General features: G+C 54.4%; 2 protein-coding genes across 8 annotated transcripts in view; one reads left to right on the top strand and one right to left on the bottom strand.

Moving 5' to 3' along the window:
• TNRC18 (trinucleotide repeat containing 18) overlaps positions 1 to 15,938 on the top strand; it is a 56,458-nt gene extending 40,520 nt beyond the window's left edge. For 4 of the 5 annotated variants that reach the window (XM_064390291.1, XM_064390292.1, XM_064390290.1 and 1 more), the window contains 13 exons: positions 2,982 to 3,221; positions 5,150 to 5,592; positions 6,417 to 6,581; positions 7,308 to 7,449; positions 7,795 to 7,912; positions 8,188 to 8,263; positions 8,618 to 8,726; positions 9,642 to 9,758; positions 10,034 to 10,198; positions 10,734 to 12,040; positions 12,309 to 12,545; positions 13,001 to 13,075; positions 13,641 to 15,938. In XM_064390291.1, the coding sequence (XP_064246361.1) occupies positions 2,982 to 3,221; positions 5,150 to 5,592; positions 6,417 to 6,581; positions 7,308 to 7,449; positions 7,795 to 7,912; positions 8,188 to 8,263; positions 8,618 to 8,726; positions 9,642 to 9,758; positions 10,034 to 10,198; positions 10,734 to 12,040; positions 12,309 to 12,545; positions 13,001 to 13,075; positions 13,641 to 13,847 (3,401 nt within the window). In that variant the 3' untranslated portion in view covers positions 13,848 to 15,938. The remainder of the gene's footprint in view (positions 1 to 2,981; positions 3,222 to 5,149; positions 5,593 to 6,416; positions 6,582 to 7,307; positions 7,450 to 7,794; positions 7,913 to 8,187; positions 8,264 to 8,617; positions 8,727 to 9,641; positions 9,759 to 10,033; positions 10,199 to 10,733; positions 12,041 to 12,308; positions 12,546 to 13,000; positions 13,076 to 13,640) is intronic. The other variant, XM_064390293.1, reaches the window with a different exon arrangement.
• On the bottom strand, positions 15,564 to 23,865 carry SLC29A4 (solute carrier family 29 member 4). Of its 3 annotated transcripts, XM_064390297.1 has the most exons (12): positions 23,706 to 23,865; positions 21,931 to 22,093; positions 21,677 to 21,845; positions 20,918 to 21,049; positions 20,693 to 20,806; positions 20,485 to 20,613; positions 20,008 to 20,082; positions 19,446 to 19,699; positions 18,878 to 19,013; positions 18,160 to 18,347; positions 17,663 to 17,903; positions 15,564 to 17,589 (listed from the first exon to the last, which is right to left on the bottom strand). In XM_064390297.1, the coding sequence occupies exons 3-12, from the start codon at positions 21,834 to 21,836 to the stop codon at positions 17,447 to 17,449; spliced, it is 1,572 nt and encodes a 523-aa protein (XP_064246367.1). In that variant the 5' UTR covers positions 21,837 to 21,845; positions 21,931 to 22,093; positions 23,706 to 23,865; the 3' UTR covers positions 15,564 to 17,446. The 3 variants fall into 3 exon arrangements, with proteins under 3 accessions (XP_064246367.1, XP_064246366.1, XP_064246365.1); XM_064390296.1 differs by having other exon boundaries at positions 21,677 to 22,093; XM_064390295.1 differs by lacking the exon at positions 21,931 to 22,093.
• Between the last annotated feature and the right edge of the window lie 1,138 nt (positions 23,866 to 25,003).

Genomic DNA, 25,003 nt, shown 5'->3' with positions numbered 1-25,003 from the left:
GTTTGTTTTGGCTGTGGAGTTGTGTATGTACACGTGTGGTTGCGTGTGTGGGTATATACACACATATACATGCTCTTAAAAATGTCAATTAGAAAAGATATTTTTAACTTTGAGCATTTTTTCCTTTACCCTCTCTCAGTGTTAACAGAATTGCCATTGAAGGAAAAAATGATTTTTTAAAAAAATGTCTTTTTCCCCCTTGCTAGCTAAAAATCACCTTTTCAGGACGAAAAAAAAAATTGAGGCTTCAATTGTGCAAAGGCATCTGTGCATAGTTAATTTTAAACCCACACATAGTTTGGGTACAGGAGGAATAAAACTTCTGCTTCCCATTAAATACAGGCACCAGCCTCTCCAAGGAGCCACACAGATGGACAGAGAGCACCATGCCACCATGGCCAGAAGTTTGGGGACTTACTTTAGAAGCATGTGGGCTTGGAGCAGAGCCCCAAATGTCTTCTTTTTGCTTCATTTGTTACTTTTTGTCCCTTGGAAAAATCAGAAAGAAGAGGAGCAGGGATTGTGTTGTGCATGTGGAGTGGGGTTAGCAAGATCTATCCTCGCCGTGAGAGGTGGAGGAGGACAGATCTGTGCTGTGAATGTGTTAAATGGGGTTATTTTCAGGCTGGAAATTGTATCTCCTGCAGATAAAAATGTAAGTGTTGTGGTAAAAATGCTGACAAGGGACTGTCTTCAGTTGTCTTTCTGTAGCGTGACGCCGTGTGTGAGCAGGAGTTTGGAATAACCACCAGGCACCTCGTTGTGCTGTGTATTTTCTGTAGCCTGAGGAGCAGCCACTGCCTTCCTGGCTTTTAAATCTGTTTTACCTGAGTGCCTCTGAAATTCTGCAGCTGCTGGGCACCCTTTTGCCCTTGCACATGCAGAGTGGAAGTGCTGAAGGAATGGTGCTGCTGGGCAGCCCATGTGGCTGAACCAGTGGGGCTGGGCTGGTCATGGATTTTCCTGCAAACTTTCCCTGTTTTTTCCCCCCTCATTTTCCTCCCCAGCTGCTCACTGAGTCACTCAGCCAGCTCTCAGATCTGGCATGAGGGGCTGTACAGGTTGATTTTTTTTCTTTTTTTCCCCCTGTTTTTGTTGAAAATTGCTGAATTTCAGAGCTAGGTGGAATGGATGGGAAAGGTCTCACTACCCCACAGCGTGGCACTGAACTCAGGCACAGTTTTCCTGCTTTTCAGGCAGGTGGTTTTCATGTCTCAGAATAAAGTTCATCTGGATTTGTTTTCTCTTTGGCAAAATGTGATGTAAAAACAGCAGTAGTGACCCGTTTTCTGGTAGGGGAAGGAATCTGATCCCAATTTGCTGTGGATTTTTTTTTGCATGTGGTTTTTATGCAAGGAGTGAACAGGGTTGTGGATTTCTTGGTATTGACTGCAGGACTGTAGGCTTAGTAGCATTTTTATTTCACAAGGAGTGAGTCTGAGCAACTGAAATGGGGAAGGAATTTTTATGCAGTTAAAAATTAGTATTCTCTGACTATCAGATGTATGCTACAGAGATAAGTCATCCATATTAAAAAAAAAGGCAAAAAAAGCTGCCAGCTACCTCAGTTGATAAAATACAAGGATGAGAACATTGTTTTCTGATATTCCTGTTCTTTCTAATATCATGGAAAAATAACACTTGTGTTATTGTATTTTTTTTTCTGAGCAACCAAGTGTTGAGGACGTTTTTATCTATCCCAGAGGGCATATGTGAAAAGAAAAGGATTTTCATGTTCATTCCAGCTCATTTTGAAGGGATCTGGTTTCTCATTTGGCTGGATTTCAGACACAAGGGTAGTGGCTGGTAGGAGCTGGGGAGTGGGCTCAGAACAGGGCTCCTGCTAGTGGTGGAAATTTTCCAGCAGCCTCAATGATCCTACTTAAGCCCTCAATTTCAAAAGAAATGAAATATCTTTTCCAGACCCACTTTTCACAGTTAAATATATATATTTTTATAGATCTGTTTGCTCATATATGTGTGTGTATAAGTGTGTGTGTGGTGTATGTGCATTTGTGAAGTGGCTTGCTCACCAGCACTGACTGGATGAGATGCTGTTAAAATTAATTGCCTCTGAGCTGCTGACAGACTCTTGGGAAGCGCTGTAGGGAGGGAGAGGTGCCACTCTCAGAGCATCTACCCCCAAAATACCTGCTGTGTACACACCCTAGAGGAAACCCTCAGCCCACTGCTCTGCAGGTGTCAGCTGAGGCAGGCAGTGAGGCTGATTTCTTTGCCAGAATTAGATTTTGGCTGTGGGCAGCTCTTCCTGCCTGTGCTGAGCCGGGCTTCCCTGTCCTGAGCTGTAGAGAGGGAAATGAAAGGCATGGAGAGAGTTCTGAGGCACAGGGTTCAAACACTGCTCCTTGTCTCCAACACTACCTACACCTTCCTCCCTTATGCATTCCAAATCCATTGCTTTCGAATTATTATTTCTCCCCCCCTCTTTGCATTTTTGCTTCCTGCCCCTTCTCCTCCCCGTGTTCCCCTTGCCTCCTGCCATGGCACAGGCTGCTCTCTGGTATTCCCCTTCCCTGCTGATCTCTGGTTCTGATTACACTAATGGATTTCATTATGGAGGAAGTGTTGGTGGGTGGGAGGGGAATCCCACAGCTCCCAGGTCGGGATTTTCAAAGGAATTAAGATTTTAATTCCTCCTGAAAGCTGTAGGGAAGGGGTGTTTGGCATCCTTTTCAAATCTGCCAACACCCTGCTCTTCCCTCCCTTGCCCTGAGTGGGTTTTCTTTGCTGTACCTGCATTGCTGTGTCCTTCCAGGGTGGTGGCAGGCAGGGTGACACCGGCTCTATGGCTGCAAGGACACGTGTGTGCCCATGGCCAGCGTCTTGTGGCTCGGTCCTGGGTGGCTCAGTGCCACTTTGGTGGGCACAGAGCAGCAGGAGAGGTGCGGTTCGGGTTGGGAGTGTGGCTGGTGCACAACTCCGTGAGGTTTGTAATGGGCTCCCTCTTTTCTGCGTGCCAGATTCCAGCTCGGAGGAGGAGGACGACGACGATGAGGAGGAAGAGGAGGAAGCAGAGGACTATGGCACGGATGGCACAGACAGGCTGTCATCACCTGCCCTGGATGAGAGTGGCCTGGGCCTTCTGGCCAGGTTTGCTGCCAGCGCCATGCCCAGCCCCATCGTTCCCCCTCCTCTTTCCATCATCCAGCTGGAGGCCAAGCAGAAGGCAAAGAAGAAGGAGGAGAGGCAGAGCCTGATGGGTGAGTTCCATGCTGGTGCTCTGGGGGCAAGCTGGAAGGTTTGGGAGGTCCCAGCTGTGCTGCAAGAGAGCAGGTTGTGTAGCCAGACACTGAGCTGCCTTTTCTTCACTTTGGCAGCTTGGTCCTGATGCTGAGGGTGGGGAAAGTGGCCTGATAGGGAGACAGAAGCCAGTCATGGACGTGGCAGGTTAGCAGCTGCAGCAGTGGCTTCCTTAGGGACAGCTGGGGCTATGTCAAAGTTTCCTCTTTTCCTACTTGGCAAATTCTCAACAAGACATGCTGCAAAGGCAAGCAGTGGGATGCTGCATCCCCTTGGGCAGAGTGCAGAAGGCAGTGAAGTGCTGTTAAATTTGAGAGAAGGAAGCATGTGCTAAATGCAGCTGACCTTGGATACCCAAGGGAAGCACAGACACCCAAGCAGAAGAAAAGCTCTTTCCATCAGCCCATCCCATCAGCTTCCTTATAGAAACCAGCCAGAGAGACTTGAAGCAAGCATTCCTTCCTCTGCTCATGTGCTTGCAGTGCCAGAATCTGGGTTTCTGCCCTGCCTCTGTCTCAGTTTCAATGTGTTGGGAGTTTCATTTCTTCCTCTCCCCATGCCCTGCTGAACAAGTGCCCATTGGTGACATTGTTCCTGGTCAGACAGATCTATATGGGTTCCATTTATAAATTCTCTATTAATATTTATTAAGTGATAATGGAATTTATAGCATGCTTCAGAATGGAAAATTATGTCCTCCTCGGGAGCCTGGCTTGTTTTAGCACTGTTTCCATGCTATATTAGGCTTTTGCCAACTTGTTCCAACAGCCACTGCTAAGAATTTATTGTCTTGTAATCTGCCCTCCTTGAAACTGGAAGCATCTAGAAATTACCTCATGCAGTTCTGAGAGAGGAGAAGGAGTGTTTTAATTTCCAGTGGGTTTTTCATTTTGAGCTTTGCCAGCTTTGTTTTTGACATGCTGGCTCTTTTTTTTTCCATGGTGGGGCTGTCTCAGGGGAAGAGGATTGGGTAGAAGATGAGAGCAGTTTCCTGCAGACTGAATTTACCCAGGAAAGCGAGTGTATTTGAGAGAAGGACCAAGAGAAGATGCTTTCCTTGCTTGTGCCATGTACATTTTCATTTTCCCATGAATGTTGTTTGCCTACCTCCTGCCCATGTTGCTGGATGTGTAGGTGCTTCCTCAGTTTCTCTTCTGCCCCTGGAAACCTGATTTGCTTTCCTTTATCAGGTTCAGGGGAACACAGTGAAGATGGGGAACATCTTGGCATTACTACAGCATTTCAGACCTCTGGGCACTGATGTGCTCATGGTGCTGAGCAGAGGCCAGTGTGAGGGGAATTCCATTTGCCACAGATAAAAGATCATTTACCTCTCTTGACTTGAAGGCGACTCCTTGAGCCAGTAAAAGGATCTGTGGTGTCTGTTGGCCATTGGGAAAAAATAAACTTGAAATCTGGGTTTATTCCATTTGTTAAAAGACATTGTTCTCCTGAAACAAAGGTGAGACTGGAGAGGACTCCCACCAGGACAGAAGGAGGGGTCAGCTTGTGGGGTTTATGCTTGGTTTCAGCTGAGCAGTTCCTTTTTGAGGAGGGGCATGTTAAAGTATATTTTCTCTTCAGAGAAAAACTGCAGGGTTTTTCTTGTGGGAGAAGGGAGAAAATGGAGTCAGGGAACACACTGAACCACACTGCCTGAACTGTTGGGCTCTGGTTTGGAGCAGGGCTGGCTTACTTCCAGGGAATTTCCAGTGTTTTATGGGTCAGAAATGGACATCTGAGGGATGTGGGGATTGGAAAGAGGAACAACCAAGAGCTCTACTGAACAGGCACAGCACCTTCCATGGAGCCCAGAAGTTTCCAGCAGGATGTGTCCCCTCTTGGCTCAGCCAGGAATTTGACTGATGGTTCAATCCTTTGCTCCTAGGGACAGAGTTTGAGTACACAGACTCGGAGAGTGAGATCAAGATCAGGAAGAAGTCTCCTTCAGGGCTGCTGCGCGGGAAGAAGGGGCCGCTGGAGCCCGGCAGCATCCCGCCCAGCCAGACCCCCAGCAGCCTTGACTCCACATCTGGGAGCGCTGACAAGGCCAAGCTGGGGGCTGAGAAAGGCCGCAAGCTGAAGAAATTCAAATCCCCTAAGGACTTGAGCTTTGAGTTTGGGCTGGAGGCCAGCGATGATGACCTGTGGAACCGGCGCCGCAGCGAGCGGATCTTCCTCCACGACGCCACCACGTCCTCGGCCATGCTGACATCCACAGCCCCTGCCAGCTCCACCCCCGTCTCCAAACCTGGGCGCTGTGGCAAGGGGGCCCCCATGAGCCCCAAAAAGGAGGGCAGCAAGGGGAAGGAGAGGAAGGAGCTAAGCAAGGTGAGGAACGTGCTGGCCAGATTGGTGTTGGGACGCTTGGGAGCTGAGGGTGAAGGGAGGGCAGTGAATTCCACTAAGGTAGAGGAGAGTTGAGTCCTGTCTCAGCAGTTGTTTGGCTGCCCCTTGTCACCCCTATCAGCCCCATGTACACCTGGAGGCTCTGTCAGACTTGGATCTGACTTGCAGGTGGTAAAAGCTTGTTATGCTTGAATGGGGCTGGTTACTTCTGTCACTCTCCACGTCCCAAATCCATTCTGTTTGGGTGGCCAGAGTTGATGATCCTGCATTAAAACAGATCCTGTGAAATCTCTCTCCCACTTTCTGCATGAGTTTGTCCTCTTGCTGACCTGTGGCCCTCAGACTGGCCTTTAAGGCTGTTCCCCTTTTACATGGTGACTTCTGAGGTCTGTCCCTGGCTGGGGGTGACAGTGGTCTCTGGGCTGCTGGCTTTTCATCTAAGCTGAATGCTTGGCTCACTCTGGCTCCAGTCCAATTCATGGCAGTGTTATGGAAGAACACTGATGGGGAGAGTTAGACAAGTTAGTTGTGACATGAGGCCAACTGGGATCTTCTTGGAGCTCTTTGGAGGAAGATTTGATGGGCAGGAGTTGCTCTCCAGTGTAATGACAGGTTCTTCTGAAAATGTGTGAAGCCAGAAAGCAGAGCTGGGAGATGTAGGATGTGATGTGGGCAGTGAACTAACTGCTGGCTGAACATCATCCTACCTGTGCATCCCCTGCCTTGCTCCACCTTTTCTCTCTCCTTGGACCCAGGTCTTTACCAATCTTCTCTTTACTGATGGAAGTGTTTTGTTTTATTTTTAGCAGCGGAAGAAGGGTAAAGAAACGCCCTGCTGCTCCTCCTCCTCATCCATGTCTCCTCCTGGCATCCCCAGCTCCCCCTCTGATGTTCGGGTCAGCCTGGCAAGTGCCCTGGGCTCCAGCAAGAAGAGCAAAGCTAAGGTGAAAGCCAAGGAGGTGAAAAAAGAGGTGAGGGACTGGTTCTAGTATGGCTGGACTGAACTGTTGCAGCGTGAGGGAGGGAAAGCAGAGGTGCAGGTTTTGCTGGGTGAGTTACAGGAAAAGGGCTGGTTTGAAAAGCCTAAAATCCAAGGAAGACTCCCTCATAGTACCTGCTGCTACCATCTGGTGTTCATTTGCCTTCATCCCTCAAATTAGTGAGCAGGCAGGATTTTCTCTAAGGCTGCCATGGGATGGAGAGCTTGCATGGACAGCAAGGACCAAGGAGATGGTGATGGAGTAGCCTTGCTCAGCACTGGGTCACAGCTGGATCCTGCTCCACTGCTGTGGCCTGCCATCTCTCATAACACACATTGCTGTCTTCTCACATGATTTCTGTGTGATGCTTATGGTCTGTGTGTAACACAAGGAAGACTGGAGAAGAAATAGGAACAGTGCCTGGTGCCTGTTCAGTGAAGGCAGAGGCTCAGGAGCACTGTGGTGAATGCAAACCAAAACTACAGCTCCACAGCATCTCTCCCAACCTCTGAGGGTGAGGATGTGGGGAATAGCTTTTGGCCAGCTGCTGGTGATGCTTGGGGGATGAAGGCAGCAAAAAATCTAGGTACACCCACTTAACTCTCCATCCTGAGGATGGAGACAGGTTTGTCCCGATATTTTTTGCTGGAGGGAGGTGAGATGGGATCAGGCTGTTTCCTGTGGGATCCAGCTGATGTGCTACTTGCTGTCCTGCAGAACCGAGGGAAGGGAGGAGCTGTCAGCAAGCTCATGGAGAGCATGGCAGCAGAGGAGGATTTTGAACCCAACCAAGACAGCAGCTTCTCAGAGGATGAGAACATCCCACTGAGCATGCTGGTTGAGAGGCCACCCACACCAGGTAAGGGCAGGATTTTACAGGTAGGGGAGCTGGGCAGGTTTCCTAGGGCTGCTCAGAGGACAATTGTGCTTCTTTCATACATTCCTCATCCAAAGCCATGAGTCTTTGGGGTGGAGATACCACATTTTCAGTCAATTCAATAAAATCTAAGCCTGATCAGCATGGCTCACTGTGACATCTAGTTGAAGCCCAGTCTCTGAGTTGCTCTATTTTCATTTACTGGTATGTTATTAATATCAAGAGAGGGGACAGTGATGCTGGGAATATGAAGTTTCCTTCTCCCCTCGCTGTCCCTTTCCCATGTGTGGTTCTCTCTAATCCCCATCTTGCTCCCACACCTCCCAGCTCCCCGCTCCTGCATCATTGACAAGGATGAGCTGAAGGATGGCCTGCGTGTCCTCATCCCCATGGATGACAAGCTGCTCTATGCTGGCCATGTCAAGACTGTGCATTCACCAGACATGTGAGTTGAGGGGCTGCTGTATCCACCTGGGGTCTGCCAGAAAATGGGGACATAGCTGCTGCATGGATCAGTTTGGGGGCTGTGTAGAGCTGGCTGCCCAGAGATTCACAATGTCTGGCAGGGAGGCAAGGAGAGTCCACTCTGGTTTATCAGCACTGAGGGAAATCCAATTATCTCTCATTAAGTGCTCTCACATCCTCTCCCATCAGAGGGAGGCGTTACCTGGTGGGGGTGGTGTCTCCCATGTGCTGTCTGACCCAGCCTTTGTGTTTCAGATACCGGGTGGTGGTGGAGGGCGAGAGGGGGAACCGTCCCCACATTTACTGCCTGGAGCAGCTCCTGCAGGAAGCGGTATGTGCTGCCAAAGGTGCCTGTCCTCGGTGCCTGTGGCCTGTTCTGGGGTGGGGGAGGCTGGCTGGAAGCTCTCTCCTCCTCCGGCTGCAGGGATGTCCTGGTCCTGCCCCGATAGTCAGTGTGGGCAGAATCCCCTTGGTGTACTCACTGCCCCACTGGCAGCAGGCACTAGTCCTGTATTCCAGCAGGAGTGGTCCTTCCTTCCTCCTGTGAGCACACAGGAGGCCGTTCCCCAGCAGGGCAACTGTCCCTTGCCTTCTCCAGAGCTGCTTTGCTCCATGCCAGGCGTGGTGGGGTGGTCTGTGCTGGTGGCAGGGTGGTCAGTGATTGCCCTCCTCTTGCCCTGAGCAGATCATCGATGTGAAGCCTCCTTCAGTGCGGTTCCTGCCCGAGGGCACGAGGATTGCAGCCTACTGGAGCCAGCAGTACCGCTGCCTCTACCCGGGGACAGTTGTCCGAGGTAAGGCCACCCTGGCTGCTCTGTGCTGTGAACCTGGGCTGTCTCAGCCCTGTGTGTCCTCAGGGATGTCAGACTTGTCTGGGGAAGCCCTGATCTCTGCTGTGAGTGTCCTGTAAGTCAGAGCCTGGCTTGTTCTGTCCTCCAGGTCATGTCCCTCTCATTAATGATGCAGATTTAGTAACGTCCTTGCAGGTTCAGGAAGAAGTTCAAGCAATTTAGGAGCTTAAATATATCAAGGATATTTAATACATTTCAGAAAGTCAGAATTTATTCCAAGCATCAGTTATTTCTGAGGCTGTGGAGGTTGAGGTTTCTAAATCACCTGGACACTCACGACTTTGATCTGACACAAAACTCTCCAGTCTGGTCCCATTAGAAAGTTGCTGAATTGTCCTGAATGGCTCAGGACAATTCTGCTATGGCTGGTCTTGTTTTTGGGATCTTGGTCATACCACATGTGTAAAAGAGAATAATTACTTATGATGTATAAACCAGTAATGCTGATGCAAGAAGAAGGGGTGAGAACACAGCTTGTTTCTCTTGGAGAAAGTGAAAAGCAGCAGTTTATGATGGCTGAGAGTAGTTACAAAATGCAGGTTAAAAGAAAGATCTTTCAATGAAAGGAGAAAAGTTAATTTCTGCAAGAATAGAGGGAAATAGTGGAGAGAGGTGAGAAGTCAAACTTCTGTTATGTTCTGGAGCAGTGCTGTTGATGGGGAATTTCACATTGAGTGGGCTGGTTTAGTGTTATCAGGGACTTTCCACTGGAGAGTGAGCCTTCTGTGCCCTCCCTGAAGCGGGTGCTTTGCAGCTGGTGCAGCACCCCTGTCTTTCCCCATCTTCCCACTTCCCTCACAGTGGGTTTGTACTCTGATGTTTGTTGCTAATCCCATCTTCTGCTCCCCCATCCCACAGGAACCCTGGATCTGGAGGAAGATGGTGATCTCATCACGGTAGAGTTCGATGACGGGGACACGGGACGCATCCCACTGTCTCACATTCGGCTTCTCCCACCTGACTACAAGATCCAGTGTGAGTCTTGCTGTTCAGTTTTTTTCCAAGACACTTCCCACTCTGACATATATGGAGTTTCAGGGTGCTTTCCACAAATTTTGGGACAAGTTCACAGACTTTCAGTCACAAAGATTGCACCAGCAATTACAGAACACAGAGCTGGGGTGGGATGTCACCCATCAGGAAAAAGGCCCAGTCCCTATTGCAGATTTGGTTGGGAAAATTTCACTTTATCACATCTCTGTTTTATGTGTTATTTGACTGCATTTGAACATCTCTTTGACCTGTTTCAGGTGCTGAGCCTTCCCCTGCCCTTCTGGTGCCCAGCACCAAGCGCCGTAGCCGTAAATCCAGCAAAGACACTGGAGAAGGAAAAGAGGGAGCTGCACTGGGGTCAGAGGAGCCTGTGTCAAAGGGCAAAGGGCGAGGGAGAAAGCCAAGTGTCAAGGCCAAAGCTGGTAAGTTGCACTCTGCCAGGCCTGGAGCTGAGGGAATCCTTGCACAGCTCCCCAAGTCAGGGCTGTTGTTTGGAGCAGGATGTGGGTGAGGATGGATGCATTGCTTGAATGCAAAGCACTCGTGCATCACACTCTGCTGTGGCTACAGTTTACAGGAGGCTGGCTTGGAAGCTGGCCTGTGCTGTGACAGCCTCCTTCTGTCAGTCAGGAATGTGGAGCAGAGTCCCTTTTTCAGCTGAGCATCTCTGCAGCTGTCAATAGGTACAAAGGTGCAGGAGATTTGTAGTTTGCTTCTCCTGAAGTTGAAGCAGCACCCATGGGCATTGCCCATCACTTCTCACAAGTACTGGCACCAGGCCAGGCTGTTCAGTGAGCAGTGAGGACACCCCCTGTGCTCCTTTGGGGGTACCTGAGCAGGCAGGAACAAGCCATGCTTGGCCAGAGACCAGTCAGCGCTGGTGTCTGGTTGTGTCTGAGCTAATAAAGCCCTTCTGGAGGGATAACATCATGTCTTTGTGTTTCTTCCCCTCTGCAGAAGAGGCTGCCTTGCCTGAAGAGAAGGATCAGGTGGAGTCTTCACCTGTCACCTCCTCAGTCCCAGAGAAGCCGGCCTGCTTGAGCAAGCCAAGCATGAAGGGGTCACGAAAATCGCAACCGCTGCCAACTGGAGGCTCTCCTGCTCCCACAGAGGAAAAGCGGTCAAAAGCCAGCAAAATGAAGATCTCCACGAAGCTGCACAGCCCCCCACAACCCTCCTACCAGCCTGCTGTGTTTGGCAGCATCCTGGGCACGGAGCCCTACGGCGATCTCCCGGGAACGCTGGCGGCCTTTGGCTCCAGTGATGCTTCGGTGTCCAAAGCCAAGGCCAAGAAGGGGCGGCCCACCGAGGAGACACAAGAGTTTGGCACCATGGTCAAGGCTCAGAGGAAGCATGACAATGAAATCCTGATCAAGCTGGACCATGAGGGTGTGATGTCTCCAAAGACAAAGAAGATGAAGGAGGCGATGAGGATGCTGGAGGACTCGAACCTGGCCAGTCGCAGAGATGGGAAGAGTCTCTTGGGGCTGGGCTATTCTGCTGCAGTGAGTGTGGAGGGCAAGCAGAAATCGTCCCGAGCCAAGGTGGCTGAGGGAGACCCTTCCCCTTCCAGCTTTGGAGGAAAGTTTGATGCCTCAGCAGAGAGCCTGGCTGCCTCGAAGGACCAGGAAGAAAAGGCAACAGCTCCAGCAGGTGTGGAGGAGTCTGAGAGCAACAGCAGTGACAGCAGCTCGGAGTCAGAGGGAGAAGAGGAGGCTGAGAAGAACCAAGGGGAAGCCCAGGACAGCAGCTCAGCCAGCTCAAGAGCATCCACCCCTCTCTCTTCCTCCAACTCCTCCTCTTCTTCCTCTTCTAGCAGCAGCTCCTCTTCATCTTCATCTTCCTCCTCTTCCTCCACCTCATCAACCTCTTCTTCATCAAGCTCCAGCTCTTCTTCCTCCTCCACTACGGACGAAGATTCCTCTTGCAGCTCTGACGACGAAGTAGCCGAGGCCCAGCCGAGTTCCTCGGTGCAGCAAACCCTCCCACCCAAGCAAACCAAGCAGGCAGGGAAATCCCGGGCGTCCTCCCACCCGCAGAGCCAGAAGCAGCCGGCGCAGCAGCCGGCGCAGCAGCCGGCGCAGCAGCCTGCACCGCCGCAGAGCGGCAACAAGAGCCGGCCCAAGAAGCGCGAGGGCATCCACCTGCCCACCACCAAGGAGCTGGCCAAGCGCCAGCGCCTGCCCTCCGTGGAGAACAGGCCCAAGATCGCTGCTTTCCTCCCGGCACGGCAGCTGTGGAAGTGGTTTGGGAAGCCCACGCAGGTAAATGCTCGGCACTGGTTTTGCCTTCTGGTGCCTCTTCCCTTTTGCTGGGATGGTGGAACTGCTGGCGTGTCCAGTGTGCAGGGAGATGCCTTTCACTGTGTTGGGGAAGCCATTCTGTGTGTCGTATCCCTCTGCCCCAGTTCCTGTGGGAATATTGTAGCTCTGCCAACAGCAAAGGGATGCATGCGGGACAGGGCAAACAGTGGAGTGTAGGGAAAATACAGGTGATGCCTGGCTGACCACTTGCATGATCCCCTCTTGGCAGAGACGAGGAATGAAGGGGAAGGCCAGGAAGCTGTTCTACAAGGCCATCGTGCGGGGCAAGGAGATCATCCGCATCGGGGACTGCGCGGTTTTCCTCTCCGCTGGCCGCCCCAACCTGCCCTACATTGGCCGGATCCAGAGCATGTGGGAATCCTGGGGCAACAACATGGTGGTCCGAGTCAAATGGTTTTATCACCCAGAAGAAACCAACCCTGGGAAGAAACTCAATGAAGGCAAGGTAGGCTGGTCTCCTTTGCTGAGAGGGCTGCAAAGCTCCTTGCTCCCTTTTGTTTCCAACAATGAGGAAAGCAGCCAAGGCCCAGTTTGTTACTGCTACCCTGAAGGGGGTGGCCCCATGCTTTCATCTTGTGGGGGCTGCCTGTGGTGTGGGCAAGCCCAGTGTTGACCCCTTGAAGAAGGAAGGGGTGGGTTTCTTTGTATTAGGAAATAAAGACTTTTGCGTGGGTGCCAAAAAAAGCATCAAGAGCCAGATCAAGTCTTCAGAGTGTAAGAAGGATGGGGCTGGTGCTCAGAAACACTGAATTTTGCATATGTGTGCAGGATTTATTCCTAGTGGAAATGGACAGGAGTTGAAGTTCCAAAAGCACGTGGGTGGGCAGGAGTTGATGAGATGGAAAATCAACAAATTCACCAGGTTTTCATTTCTGTTTCCTTTTTTCTTCTTGGGCACAGCGCTGGGATCAGAAATCGGGCAGGAGTCTGGCCACAGCTTTGCAGGCATCCAACCAGAGGAAGGACTTTATGGAGGTTGGTGAGACTGGGAGAAGGCTGGGAGGGAATGCTGGGTACCCTGTAACAAATAAATTCTGCTGGGAATACCCCCCAAACTTCTCTGGCTCTTGCTTTTTGCCTCGACTGCCAAATCTGCAGTGCCCAGGACTTGGGATGGATATTTCTGGGAGGATGGGAGTAGCTGCAGGTGCTGGGTGTGGGGAGGAAGAGGGAGCTGGTATCCAGCACCCATCTTTGCATTTGCATCCTTGATATGAGGATGGCAAACCCCTGGCCTCCATATTTCCCTGTCTGTGTGCTTGGCAGCTGCAGCATTCCCTTTAGTGGGAGCCGAGTGAAAGCCAGGGCTCAGGTTCAGTGGGCTGGAGGAATTGTCCAGCTGTCCATGGGCCTGTGCAGATTCCCAGGGTCCCTCCCCTGGCCTGGTTGTTGGGATGAGTGAGATGTTCTTGAGTGTGAGAAGAGTCCTATCCCATTATGATGTTTGTTTTTCCTACTTATTGAAGATGATGCTGTAAATGCTGGGTGATCTAATGGCTCCTTTTTTTCCCACCTCCTTCCTTCTCTTCCTGTTGTGCAGAGAGCCCTCTACCAGTCCTCTCACGTGGATGAAAATGATGTCCAGACCATCTCACACAAGTGTCTTGTTGTTGGTCTGGATCAATATGAGCAGATGCTAAAGACAAAGAAATACCAAGACAGTGAGGACCTCTACTACCTTGCAGGGACCTACGAGCCCACCACGGGCATGATCTTCAACACTGACGGGGTCCCTGTCATCTGCTGACCGCCCAGGGGACACATGCCACCCCCTGGGAAGGGATGGGACAGACCTGAGGACGTGCCTGTTCAGACGACATGATTGTTTCTTTCAATGCTCATTTCTGTGTCACACTACAGACAGGAGAGCGCGAGAGACGCGAGGAGGAAGGAGAAGGCTGAAGAAAGGGGTTGGGGAAGCAGTTACAGGACTCGAGGAAGATGCCATTGGGGGCGGTGGTGGTCCTTGAACCCCGAGGCTCTTCTGGAAGTGGCTTTAAGGTGACACTCGACCAACTTCTCCCTTCCTCCTTTTGGTCCAGGAAAGCACATGGGTCTCGTGATCATTTCACCAGCGGGACCCCCGGCAGGAGGGATCCCTTTTGTGTCATTTTTCCCCATCAGTAACTCGGAAGCCGCCCGCACGTGGAAGGACTCTCTCGCCTTCTGCGTGTGCTCCTCTCCGTCCTTATATTCCCTTTCCCGCTTAGTTTCGCATGACCCTTGATAGGAAGGACAGGGTGAAAGAGAAAGGAGATGAGTCTCTCTCAGCGCCTCGTCTCGATCCTCTCAGCGCCTTTTTGCCGTTCCCTTTCCCTGGAGGCCCCTCTGGCAGCGTGTGGAGCACGACAGGGCAGGGCTGGCCCCAGCACAGAGATGGCAGAAGAGAATCCTCTGGCCTGGGAGGAGCCAGGTGGAAGAGGAGCCAACATCCAGTCTGGAATGCTGCCTTCCCTCTGCCTTGAACAAACACTCAGAACCCTCTGCAGCTCTGCACCCCTTCTGCCCTGTGAAGGTGCTTGAGGGAGCAAGCAAGTGGCAAGGGGGGTGACAAGTGACAAACTGAGACCTCATCTTGGAGCGTGCAGTGAAGGGGCAGGAAACGACTGGGAAAAGCTGCTGCTTGGTGCTTGGAGGAGAGAAGATCAGAGGCCACTGGATTCCAGCATCCCTCACCCAGCTTTATGCCTGAGATGTGGAGCTGCTGGGAAGCCTTGCCCATGATCTGAAGGGAATGGGGGCAGTGTGTGAACCCGGCTGTGCCTGCCCACGGCGCTGCCACAGCCAGAGCCCCGCTGCCACCTTGGGCTCAGGGACTGCACCGTTCATCTCCCTCCATCCACGGAGGAGCTGAGCTCCCCTCGGGCACACGCCAGCCCCGCGGCACCGCCACCGCTGCTCCAGGCTTACACCTGGCAAGGGGGAACACTGGAGGAGAACCTGAGGAGAACGACGCACCATCCTTGCACTTAAAACAAAACTCCAAGAGACGCACTGATCTTTGCAACTCCCGACTCGCACTACGGATCGCCGGGACGCGGAGCGGGGCCCGGCTCGGCCCGGGCTCCCGTGGGGAGACGCTTAAGCCAAGGACAGATTGGAAACTCTCCACCCTGGCTGCGGGAATGGAGGCCGGGGCTCAGGGGTGAGGGACAGCCCCACAGTTACCCCTCGTCCTTTTAAACAAACCACATGGTGCTGAGCTCCTACCATCTCCACCCCGGGCCACCGGCGCCTCGGCACGGCGGACAGCGACGGTTCTAGCCTGTACAGTTTTAATGTACCAAAAGACTCTTTAGCCCTCCTGTATTATAAGTCTTTAAATGGATTCAACTTTTTAATTATAAATATAAATATAAATATATATATATAAATATAAACTTTTTAAAACTGTGAAAAAAATTATGAAATTATAAAAAACAAAAAAAGAAAAAAACCCACAACGGCAGAAATGAACACAGTCTGACGTTTAGAATATTATTTTTTATTTCCTGTTGGATTGTGATTGTAAATGATCTGGGAACAGGCACACCCCCCACGCTCAAAGTGTACTGTACTTCTAGAAGCAAATTGTGTGAGCATATTTTAAAGAGCGAGAGAGAGAGCGCGCGAGAGAGATTTTATGCTAATGTTAAATAGAAAGCACTTAAAACCCACTGCCTTCTATGGAACACAAGGATATTTCAGACAATCGAGAGGAAAGGAGAGCCAGGTTTTTGTCTTTTTGTTTTGTTTTGTTTATGTTTTGTTTAAAACAATTTTTTTGGCATTCTGTTTGTTGGAGAACTCCGTGTGATCTTTTTTCATAAAAAAAAAAAATCTAATTGAAAAAAAGCAACCCAGCGAAGCATCTTTCTTTGTCTCACTTGTCCTGACCGCAGGGTTTTTCTCCCCTTGGTGACAATGATGGCTTTTTGGCTCAGCCCCTGCCCTGGAGAAAGACACAACCCAGGTGCCTGGTGGCTTTTTGGGGAGAACCCATCTGTGTGAGTTGGTGGCACCGATGGACAGGACTGGATGCTGGAGCAGAGCTGTCTGCTGGGCAGGGCCTGTGGCCTGCAGGTGTGAGTCCTCCCCCTGCCACCATGTGCTGAGGATGAAACGCTGGATTTGCTCTTTTTTGGTGTGAGCTGCACTTCATACAGGCAGGAGTTTGGCACAGCCAGACCCTCCCGTGCTGCAGGGGCCAGGTCAGGGCCAGGCCTGGCACTCGCTGGCTCCTTGGGCTTCCCTGGGAGGTGGCACCTGCCATTTGGCACAGTGAGGTGCAGCTGGTCCCAAAACATGGTGCTGGCACTTCTCCTGATGTTTTCTGCTCCTCTTGGCCTGTTCCCTGTCCCGTGTGCTGCCCATGGCAGTTTGCAGGCTGGCAGGGGTTTGGTGTAACCCGGTGATGTGTTCAACCACCCCAGGTGACAAAGGGGACCCTGATGATGGAGACCAGCACAAGGGGCACCCCAAAACCCAACAGAACAGGCAGCAGGCAGTGTGTGTGTGTTTGCCAGTCCAGCCCATCACCAGCAGTCAAGTGCCACCCACACACTTGTGTGTGCCAGCAGCACAGCTAAGGACCAGCCCTTGTTGCAAAGACATTGAATTATTTAATCAGCTTCACTTCCATCCTGTGCAATAAAACTTGAAGCTCAGCAGTGGCCTGCAGGTGGCACTGGCAGTGCTGTAGCCTTAGGACCCCCCCTCTACCCCTTGCATGGAGCAGATTCACAGTGTGGGGTGGGGGGAGGCAAGACCCTGCCTCTGTTGCAGTTAGGGGGAGTAAAACAAGACACAATAAAAAAAAAATCTTTTTTCCCCAACTATATGACTCCTATATTTAGGGAGAGACTGTGATTTCAAGCCATCCCTGGTGAAAACCTGCAGCACCATCAATGGAAGTTGAGACCCACCTTCCTAGAGCCACGGGGGACCGAAGGAGTGTTTCTTTCCTCTCTTGCTCCTCTTCTTCCTCACCAGCCCTCCCTCCTCCCCAGTGCTGGTCCTATTCCCTTTGGGATTTGGCAGTATTTTCTTCCTCCTGTCAATGGCTTGCCTCAAACAGAAGATCCCCAGCCTCCAGTGGAGAGCTGCACATTGCTGATGGGGAGACCCCCAAAAGCAGCAAGAACCGTCCACTGGGGTGGGAGGAATGTCACCCCAAGCAGTGGCCCTGCACCGTGCCTGGCTGGGCAGCACAGGCCATTTGGGAATGCCACGGCCCTGTGCCAACAGGATACCAGGCCTTGTCCATGCTGGGGTGGCTTTCTGGCTCCAGGCTCCCTCCTTGAGGAGGGATGTGGGGCCGCGGTGGGAAGCAGGTCCCATCCTGTCCCCACTGCCCTGCCCCAGGGCTCAGTACCCCGAGGTGAAGGAGCCATTGGAGGTCTCGGTGTAGAAGCAGGTGCTGTGGGAGGTGCTGCTGAGGCTGTAGGCAAAATACGCCACGGCCGAGCCCAGCGTCAAGCCCGTCATGTAGGACACGGTCATGGTGTTCCCTGTGGGAAGGGACACGGGCTGCCAGGGTGCTCTGGCCACACCACGGGGCATTCCGGGAGGGCTCTGTCCTACCTGCCAGCTCCCGCTGCTCCGGGCTCACTTTGCCTGCGGCCAGGATCATGGGCACGCTGCCGAAGTAGCCGTTGGTGATGCCCATGAGGAGGGAGAAGATGCAGGGCCAGGCGGGGTGGCCGAAGGTGGGCTGCCCGCTGGGGTAGACGCACATGATGAAGAGGGGGATGAAGACCACGCGGAGGCAGGAGTAGACGAGGAGGTGGGTCCCTCTCCAGTCGTAGGGCAGGGCAGCCAGGATCTGCAGCGAGGGGCAGAGACTCTGCTGGGGGGATGAGGAGGCTGGGGAGGGCCCTGCTGTGCCCAAAATGGGGTGACAAGGAGATGAGATGGTGGAAAGACCAGCTGCTGTGGGAACCAGCCTTGGCCGTGCTGGTGAGCACCTGCCTCACAGTGGTTAGACCCCCTTGGGTGGATGACCCTTGGTGGAGCCAAGTGGCTCAGAAACACCAAAGGAGGACAGGCCCGCCCTGTGCTGGCTCTGGCCTCTCTCCTACCTTGCCGACGAAGTCAGAGAGGTTGAAGATGGCCATGATGAGGATGGGGAGCCATTCCCCCAGCGTGCAGTTGTGGATCTCCGACTCCAGCCCGGGAAAGAGGCACAGTGTGATGAAGTAGGTCATGGCGATGGAGAGCATGTAGGCCCAGATGAGGCGGGACACGACGTAGCGGTAGAGCAGCATGTCTGGCAGGGACAGGCAGCACAGCTCAGCCAAAAGTGCAGCCCGGCCCCCTTGCAGAGCCTGAGAGATTTGTCTGACCCCCAGGGGTGCCTTCCAAAGATGAGTTTGGCCCATGGTTTTGGGCACATCATTAGGAAAGGGATCATAGAATCATAGAATGGTTTGGGATGGAAGGGACTGTTAAAAACCATCCAGTTTCAACCCCCTGCCATGGCCAGTGACACCTTCCACTATCCCAGGTGGCTGCAAGCCCCATCCAACATGGCCTTGGACACTTTCAGGAATAGGGCAGCCACAGTTTCTCTGGGCAGCATGTGCCAGGGCCTCCCCACTCTCACAGGGAAGAATTTATGGATAATATCCCATCTAATCCTGTCATCACGTCAGTTTGAAACCATTTCCCTTTGTCCTGCTATTCCATGCCCTTTTCAAAAGTCCCTCTCCAGCCCTGGGGACAATCCTCCCCCATAAGAGTGTTACCAATCATTTATCCCACCCCACGGGCATGGCTTTCCCTGAGCCCACCACTCACCTCGGAAGCTGGGCCAGCTCCTCTTGATCTTGGGCCGAGGGACATCGAAGCGCATGTAGGTGCCACTCCCAGCCAGCTCAGCTTCGGTGCCAGGGCTGCCCCGGGGGGAGTTCAGCTGCCCCTGCTCCCGGTTTTCCTGGATGAGGGGAGAGCAGTGCTGAGGTGCAGTGGCAAAGAACCCCAGGGGCCAGCAGGCAAACCCACCCTTGGCTTACTGTAGACATGATATTTGATGAAAAATCCTTTGCTAGGATTTTTCCCCTGAGGAGCCCCAGGAAAAAAATGTAAACGATTAACTATCTGCTGTTGTGGAATGCAACAGGTGCACCTGTGATTGGTGCATGTTGGTCGTTTCTAATTAAGGCCAATCAAAGATTCAGCTGCATTGGACTCTGAGAGTCATGAGCTTTTTGTTATTGATTCTATTCCTCTTTCCAGCTTTCTGATTAATCATTTTTTCTCTATTCCTTTAGCATAATTTTTAATATAGCATTGTAACATAACATATATCATAACAGGGAGTCAAGACTCACAGGTCCCCTGGCACAAAACATGGAGCAGAGCTTACAAATCGGACGTCCTCGGCGGTGACGTCGTGGTGCACGCGGTATCCGGCGCGGGGCTGGCCGGCGCCGCGGCCCTGGCGGGAGCACTCGGTGTAGTAGCGCACGAAGCGCGTGCGCTTCACCAGGAGGTGCAGGACGAAGCACGTCAGCTCCATGCCGATGGAGATGAAGAAGAAGATGACGGTGTTCTCCTTCTCGTCCGACAGCAGCAGCTTGGTGAAGATGCGGCTGAGCGAGATGATGACCCCGGCGGTGCCTGGCGGCGCGGGAGAGCTGCCAGTGCTGGGCCCCTCTGAATCCCAGCTCAGGGATCCTCGCCACCCCCCACCCTGTGGATGTGATGCTTCCCCATCACCAGCAGTGATTTTGGGGTGATAAAGCTCCTGGCGGGCATCCCCACGTCCAGCCTGGCATGGCAGCGCAGGGACTCAGAAACCAGAAAACTCCCTGGGGTATCCCTGACCTGCTGCCTGTGCTGGGGCCAGTGGGGGCTCACTGGGGCCCCAGGAGAAGGTGCAATCCGTGTGGTGGCTGTGGACAGGGTCAGTGGCTGTGGGTACTTACTCTCTCCTGTCATCACTCCCTGCGTGTAGCGCTTGGGCAGCAGCCCCGTGTAGCCGTAGAAGCTGGATTGCTGCACTTCAGGAGAGAGGCACAGAGGGGAGAAGGAGGGATTATTGCTGCAGCCGAAACTCCGGGAAGGAGGAAGAAACCTCAGAGGGAACCCATGAGCTGTGCCCGCTGGGAGCTGCTCCTTCCAGCAACCTCATTGCTCCAAAAGCAGGAGAGCCTTTTTCCCCTCCATGGATGCTCCACTGTGTCTGTGACCACCAGGTGTGGGGGCTTGGCATGCCACCATGGTGGCCAGATCAGAGAATACACCGTTTGGTGCTGGTGCCCCTGGCCAGTCCCACAATGCCTGGGCAGAGGTGGATGGGATGGGGCAGGAACCTGAGGGTTACAGGGACCAGAGCAGAAGGTTGTCCCAGGGTTGTCCCACCCCTACCTGCCGTGTCCCAGCCCAGCTGCTCTGCCACATACCTGTGCAGCCAAAGGCCACCACCCCGACAGCCACCAGGTTGATGGCGTAGGCTTGTCTGCGGCTGAACAGCTCCAGCCACACGTCGCAGATGCTGACGAAGAGCAGGGGCCCCAGGGCAAACAGGTAGCCTGTGGGGAGGACACAGAGGGGGTGGCAGGGGCACGGCACGGGGACAGCACTGCCTGGGGGTGCAGGGACCCCACTCACCCACGGAGATCCGGGTGTGTAAGCTCAGCAGCTCCACCAGCGCGTTGTTGAGGATGACGGCCACCAGGGCCACCAGGATGTAGGTGAGGCTCATGTCGAAGACAATGGAGGTCCCTGGAGAGAAGCAGGTGATGGGGGGACAGCAGTTCAGCTCCCTTGGAAATGGGATTGAGCTCTCTCCAGGTTTGGGGTGTCTGGTTAGTGCTGGAGGCACTCCAGACCTACCTGGGTATTTGTGGTGCAGGTAATCCACATCGGTGATAAAGCTGTTGTAGGGCAGGAGAAATCCCACCCCAGCCAGCAGCATGGCAAAATAAATCCCATGGTATCGATCCTGCGGCTCAGGGTCCTCAGAAACTGCCCCAGAAGAGGAAAGAAAAAGATGTGACAGTGGCACCGCTGCCCCCCTGGGACCCACATGGGACCGCAGCCTTGAGGCGATGAAACAGCTCAGTTCCCTGTGGATGTGCAAATAAACAGCCCCAGCTCTGAGAAATTCCTTCCCTAAATGAAGACATTTCAGTGGAGACCAGGAGGCAGGAAAACATCTGGGCTTTGGAGGTCTGGTGAGTTTAAATTGCAGCTAAACAAGCTGAGAGCCAGGCAGTGCAGGTAACAGCACCAGTCAAGGTGCAGGAAGGGTCAGAGGTGGGTGTGGAGGCGGACAGGGCTGCTCAGGATGTGGAGCAGGGCTGGGGTGAATCCCAGGAGTGTCCCTGAGTGCTGCATGGAGAAAGATGAAGCTGCAGGCTGGGGGTGAGCCTGGCAGGAGAACCAGGTCACCTCAACTCCTTCCTAGCCTGCAGAGCCCACTGTCATGGGACGTGCTGGTGGCTCACACGGGTACAAAAAGAGATGAAAAAGTGTAGTGGCCAATCTTGTGGCACTTGAGGCTATTTGTGGCTATTAAACCCACCCCAGGAAGCTCCCAGGCGGGTGGGAAACCAGCAGGGAGCCTGGCTGCTGGCCAGGGCCTGCCCTCACCTGGCTCCATGAAGGTGAGCACAGCCTTGGCCTGGCTGCCCCGCTGCAGCTCGTCCTCCTCCAGCTGGTAGCTGTCGAAGCTGAAGCTCATCACCACGTTCCCCTCGGGCGTCGCCGCCGGGCTCAGCTCCTTGAGGCGCTGGGCTCCCACCGAGCCCATCCTGGCCCCCTGAGAGGGACAGAGAGCGGTGACAGTGACACCCCGGGGGTCTGCAAGGGACACTGACGCGTGGGTGGCCCTGAGCCTTCTCCACCTCGTCGTATCACAGCGGTTCTGATGGTTTTTTTCCACCTGGAAAGATGATTTCCCCGAGGCAAATGGGATCCACCGACCTTCTGAGCTGAAGTTGGGCTTTGGGGTGGTGAGCAGGGCTCGCCACACGAGCCACCCCCGAGGCTCAGCACCTCCCTGGGATGCTACCAAAGACATACAAACAATTGCTGTGATTTCCAAAAGCAATTAGAGGAATTAACGGGTGGAATCCCCCCAGGGAAGGTCCTGCTGCCTCGGGAAGCCCTGGCTCCCTGCAGGCAGCACATTTGCTCTGCTTTTTGCCCTTTTCAGCATCTCTGGGGCAGAGCCACGGGCCGGGCAGGCACACTCCTGCAGCTTTCAGAGAGGGGATGGGATCTGACTCTGCTTTGTTCAGATCTGCTTCTCTGGGGGATCAGAGCCAGCACAGACCTGCCAGAGAGACCCCAGCATCACACCTGAGGGGCTGCACCAAACGCATCCCAAAATCAGCTCTCCAAATACTCAGCATCCTCCAGTGACCCCTCCAGAGCCATCCAACACAGGGGGCTGCTCTGAATTCCTTGCCTGCCCCCAGCCCACTTCCTGCAGATCTCCCTGACATCCAGGGGTGGTGATGGTGAAAAAATCTCCTCCAAGGCAGCAGGTTGAGTCAGGCAAGGGAGGAAAAATCAATGACAGTGATTTCCTTGGTCTCCCTGCCAGACATGGCGTTTGCAGGAGCAGAGAGGTTTTCCAGCTGCCAGCATGTGTTGGATGCTGGAGGGCCCTGAGGAGGGGGGCAAACGTGGTGCCCACAGACCCTGTGAGCGAGTTCCTGGGGCTTAAATTGCTTCTCTCTGCAGGGGTGGGTGCACAGGGCAGCAATACCCTGACCCAGAGCTGTGCTGAGGTCACAGCACTGCTGGGGGCTGGAATGGGGTCCCCTTTTGGGGCTCACCCCCAGACCCCCATCCCAGAGCAGAACAGCCCAGCAGGACGTGTTGTCTGTCTTGGGGACACCGCTGCACCCTGCTGCGCCCAGGGGAGCTGGCTGCAATCCCCCTCACCCACACCCCCCTGTGCCTGTCCCCAGGCAGTAAAACCCAGCGGGAAGCATCTCCCGGGATGCCGGAAAGCCTGTTGCAGGATTTTTCCATAGCAGGAATCCCAGCTGGAGAAAAAAACTAGCTGGAAAAGCCTCGTACGTACTGTGTGTGGCCCAAACTTCCCGGGGCCGGGAGCGGAGCGGGGTGCGGGATGCGGGATGCGCTGCACAGCCGCGGCGCTGGACCAGCCTCCGGCACCCTCCGCCTCGCTCCCCCGAGCATCCCCGAGCTGCCGTAAATTGGATTTTCTCCTCCCGCTGGATTTACATCCGTCTGCCCCTGGGGATTTACACCCTGCAGCCCCTGTGGCCCCAGCGTGGGGCGTTTCTCCACCGCGGGCAGGGCTGGGAGGTCTCACCCCAGAGGAGCCCTTGCCCCGCTGCCCCTCGCTCTGCGCGACCCCCGCACCGCAGCCCTCCCGCCAGCGCACAAAAGCGCTTTTTGCTCCGCCAAAAGGTTCCCCGACATCTTGCCGGCGGCGAAGTTGCCATAAACGGGGGGAATTCAGCAACCCGCGTCCCCGGTCGGAAGGAGAAGCTCCTGGCCGGGCCCCGGCCGCGCCCGGAGGATGCTCGGGGGAGCGGGGGGGATGCTCGGCGGGGCCCGGGCGGGCAGGGGCTCGGAGCGGCGGCTTCTCCTCCTCTCCCCGCGGCCCCGGCCGAGCACAACAGGTCGCGGCGGTCCTTACCTCCCTCCGCCGCGGCGGCTCTGCGGCAGCGGCGCTGGCCCGCCCCGCTCAGCCCCGGCGGCCGCCGGGCCCCGGCCCCGCCATAGCGGAGCCTCCGCCGGGAGGGGCCGGAGCGAGCGCGGCGGCGGCGCCGAGCGGGGGCGGCCCCGGCTCTGCTCCCCTCGGTTCTGCCTCCCCCGGCTCTGCTCCCCCGGCTCTGCCTCCCCCCGGCTGTGCTCCCCCCGGCTCTGCTCCCCCGGCTCTGCCTCCCCCCGGTTCTGCCTCCCCCGGCTCTGCCTCCCCCCGGCTCTGCCTCCCCCCGGCTCTGCCTCCCCCCGGTTCTGCTCCCCCCGGTTCTGCTCCCCCAGCTCTGCCTCCCGCCCGCCCCCCGCTCCTCCCCCGAGCCCCCCCGCCGGCCCCGGGAGAGCCTTTCCCGGTGCGCTCCCGTACCCTGTCCGTAGGCACCGCCTGTGGTACCGGCTAGAGGAGCCTGGGAGGGATTTCGGAGGTCCGGAGCTAATTGCGGAGAGGTTAATTAGGAAGAAAGCCCCGGTAATTTCATTCAGGGCATGAGCTTTTCAGGGAGAGGGTCGTTCCTGCCCTGTGAAGGGTTTTGTCTAAAAGGGGCTGGTGGAGGCAGGAGGGATGGGTGGACAGACGGTGGGATGGATGGATGGATGGATGGATGGATGGATGGATGGATGGATGGATGGATGGATGGATGGATGGATGGATGGATGCTCTGGTTAACAGAACACAGCAATCCCCCAGCTTTTTGAGGAAACAGCCAAGAGAGTCTTTGCTCCCTTCCAAAACCAGGAAGGGAGCAGCAACACGGGGCAGTGTGGATACCCATCCAGGGAGAAGACACGTGTCCCCAGGGTGGGTGACCCGGGCAGGGACCTCATGGGTGTCCCCACCCCTCCTGGGCTGGGTGAGCTGGCCCATTTTGCAGGCTCCACCACGGGGCTCTGATGCTTTTCTCCAGGAGCAGCAAGGCACAGGGGGGGACTCAGCAGGTGCCCCCTCCCAGCGAGCTGGGTGAGAGCCCTGGGGGACCATCCTCGGGCTCTCCTCCCCGGAGTGTGTGAGGATGGAGGCAGCAAGGAGGAGAGGAGCCATCCCTGCTCCAGGCCGTGGCTGTGAATGCCAATCTCCTGGCAGTCAATAAATGCTGTGTAAATCAGCGTGCGGGGCCGGGGCTGCGCTGCTGCTGCTGCCGCCGGAGGAAAGGAGAGGCACAGCCGCCTGCACCGCCCCAGCCCTGCTGCCGGGGATGGGGAAAGGGGCTCCTGCAAATCCGTCATAGGGAAGAAAAC

This window comes from Passer domesticus, chromosome 15, assembly GCF_036417665.1.
Source record: "Passer domesticus isolate bPasDom1 chromosome 15, bPasDom1.hap1, whole genome shotgun sequence".
Lineage (NCBI taxonomy): Eukaryota > Metazoa > Chordata > Aves > Passeriformes > Passeridae > Passer > Passer domesticus.
This window is presented reverse-complemented; position numbering and strand designations above follow the sequence as displayed.